This window comes from Orycteropus afer, unplaced genomic scaffold (assembly GCF_000298275.1).
Source record: "Orycteropus afer afer isolate SDZICR_OR568_19922 unplaced genomic scaffold, OryAfe1.0 scaffold00044, whole genome shotgun sequence".
Lineage (NCBI taxonomy): Eukaryota > Metazoa > Chordata > Mammalia > Tubulidentata > Orycteropodidae > Orycteropus > Orycteropus afer.
In genome coordinates this window covers 13,207,212-13,209,377 of record NW_006921631.1, presented here as the reverse complement: position 1 = coordinate 13,209,377, position 2,166 = coordinate 13,207,212, and the positions used below count along the sequence as shown (strand labels likewise).

Genomic DNA, 2,166 nt, shown 5'->3' with positions numbered 1-2,166 from the left:
GAATGATCTCCAGCAGTGAGCTGATGCAGTAATACGGCTCACCTCGTTTGTATTCTCTCCAACCTGTTGTTTCATATATTTTGTCTAGGTTTTTAGTTGTTAAGTAGAAGGGTAAATGTTGTCCCTGTTTTCCCTCAAAGTAGAAGTCTTAGTTTGCCTTTTTTTTTTTTTTCCTCTTTTTTTCATTTTCAGTTCCTAAGTGCAAAAATAATACTGATAGTTAAGTTATAACAGATTATCTGCACTTTGGTTAATTTTAGCATATACAAAGTACATGAGCAAAGTCCTCTGGTGGCATAGTGCCTAAGGCATTTGACTGGTAACCAGAAGGCTGGTGGTTTAAACCCACCAGCCACTCCCCGGAAGGAAGGTTGGACAATCTACTTCCCTAGTGATAATGCCTTGGAAAGCCAAGGAGGGGTCGCTATGAATAGGATCAGACTCAACAGCGTTGTGTTGCATTGTTTTGTGTTATGAGCAAAGTGTATTTTGGGAGAAGATGAATTTTCATTTTTATGTTTTGAACAATTTCTTTCTTCTATTTTAGAAGCAAAACGGACAAGTCGGTTTTTAAGTGGCATTATCAACTTTATTCACTTCAGAGAAGCATGCCGTGAGACGTATATGGAGTTCCTTTGGCAATATGTAAGATTCACATATGTTTTTGGCTCACATACCAGATCAGTAACATTTATGTACTCTCAATCTGTTTTGAAATATTTGTCACTGTTATCAAATTGCTGTATGGCATTTAGGATTAATTTTATATTTATATAAAGTTGCAAGTTTTACCTGCTGGAAAGATTGGATTTCTTGTTTGTTTTTTAATCTTGTAGCTGAATCTCCTTTTCCTATGCTAGGTAGGACATGTGAAGGAAGAAAATATTGATAATATCCACATATTGTTTTTTTCTTTGAAGTTTGCATGCACAGGGTAGTGTTCTTTAAGAGAGGTATTTGAGGTTTATTTTTGCCTTTTAAATAATGGTCTAATTGGACTGTGTGGTTTTCTCTTTTTTTAAATATGTATGCCCAAAATTATATTAATAAGATGCAGTGCAAGGCAGTCATTTTAATAGATTGATATTCATTTTCCAGCCATCAAAAGTTTAGGGAATTTGAAAAGATCATGAGTCATCTGTCTGATTTGTCCCATTTATCCTCAGTTTTCTATTATACTTTTAGAAAAGCACCAGAATAATACCATACAGTTAAACATTAGACTCCAGCTGTACTGAATTACATAGGCAAATACTTCCTTGTACAAATCATGTTTACCTTATGTCCCCTAAACATCACATACTTTCCAAAGCTTACACATGCGTCAGTACACATAAACACACTATTTTGCTTGAATAAGTCCTCTTCATTTTTCAAGACACAGCTCAGACAGCTCCATCCTCTCCAGGAACCCCTCTCCAGCATTGACACCACTTGTGAGGATGTCACTTTCCTTTGTTGCCATTATATTCAGTACTATAGAAAATTGTTCATAGTTTTTTATCCATGTATCTGTCTCTTGAGGGAGACTGAACTAATTACATGCAGGGATGTATATGGTCTTCGAAAGTCCTAGCACCTAGCACAGTACATAACTGGTAAGACTCAACGTTTGTGTTGAATAAATTCCACATTTATGGATGATGCCTAATTCTATCTTGAATTTCTTACTTCTGATGGTGAAAACTGTAGTGTGAATAAGCATTTTGTAATCCTTGCTGATAGATACTTTATTTTTTAATACATCACTGATTCCATTGAAAAATATTAATATAAGATTATTAAAATTGCTTTAATAGAAATCCTCTGTGGACAAAATGCAACAGTTAAATGCTGCACACCAGGAGGCATTAATGAAATTGGAGAAACTTGAGTAAGTGGGAGATTTACAAATAAATGCAATTTTAAAATGTGAAATGAATTGTAAATAATGAGTTTTTTCAACCCTGCTGTCCACATTCACTCTCATATCTTCCTTTCTAGGTACCAGAGTATTTAGATTTATCTTTTCTAAAGAAAAACTAGTTTTTGTTCCTTCTAACTTATATATGTGTGTGTGTGTATAGACATACGTACACACACATTATCCTTTCATTTTTTCCTTTCTGTTACTGTGTCAGCCTGCCTTGTTTAAAGCCACTAACTACTCTCCTAAATTATATCAGC

At 34.5% G+C, this 2,166-nt stretch overlaps 1 protein-coding gene across 1 annotated transcript in view; it reads left to right on the top strand.

Moving 5' to 3' along the window:
- NUF2 (NUF2 component of NDC80 kinetochore complex) overlaps positions 1-2,166 on the top strand; it is a 100,923-nt gene that overhangs the window by 29,517 nt on the left and 69,240 nt on the right. Inside the window, exons 5-6 of the mRNA XM_007937795.2 lie at positions 548-645; positions 1,800-1,873. Coding sequence (XP_007935986.1) covers positions 548-645; positions 1,800-1,873 — 172 coding nt within the window. The remainder of the gene's footprint in view (positions 1-547; positions 646-1,799; positions 1,874-2,166) is intronic.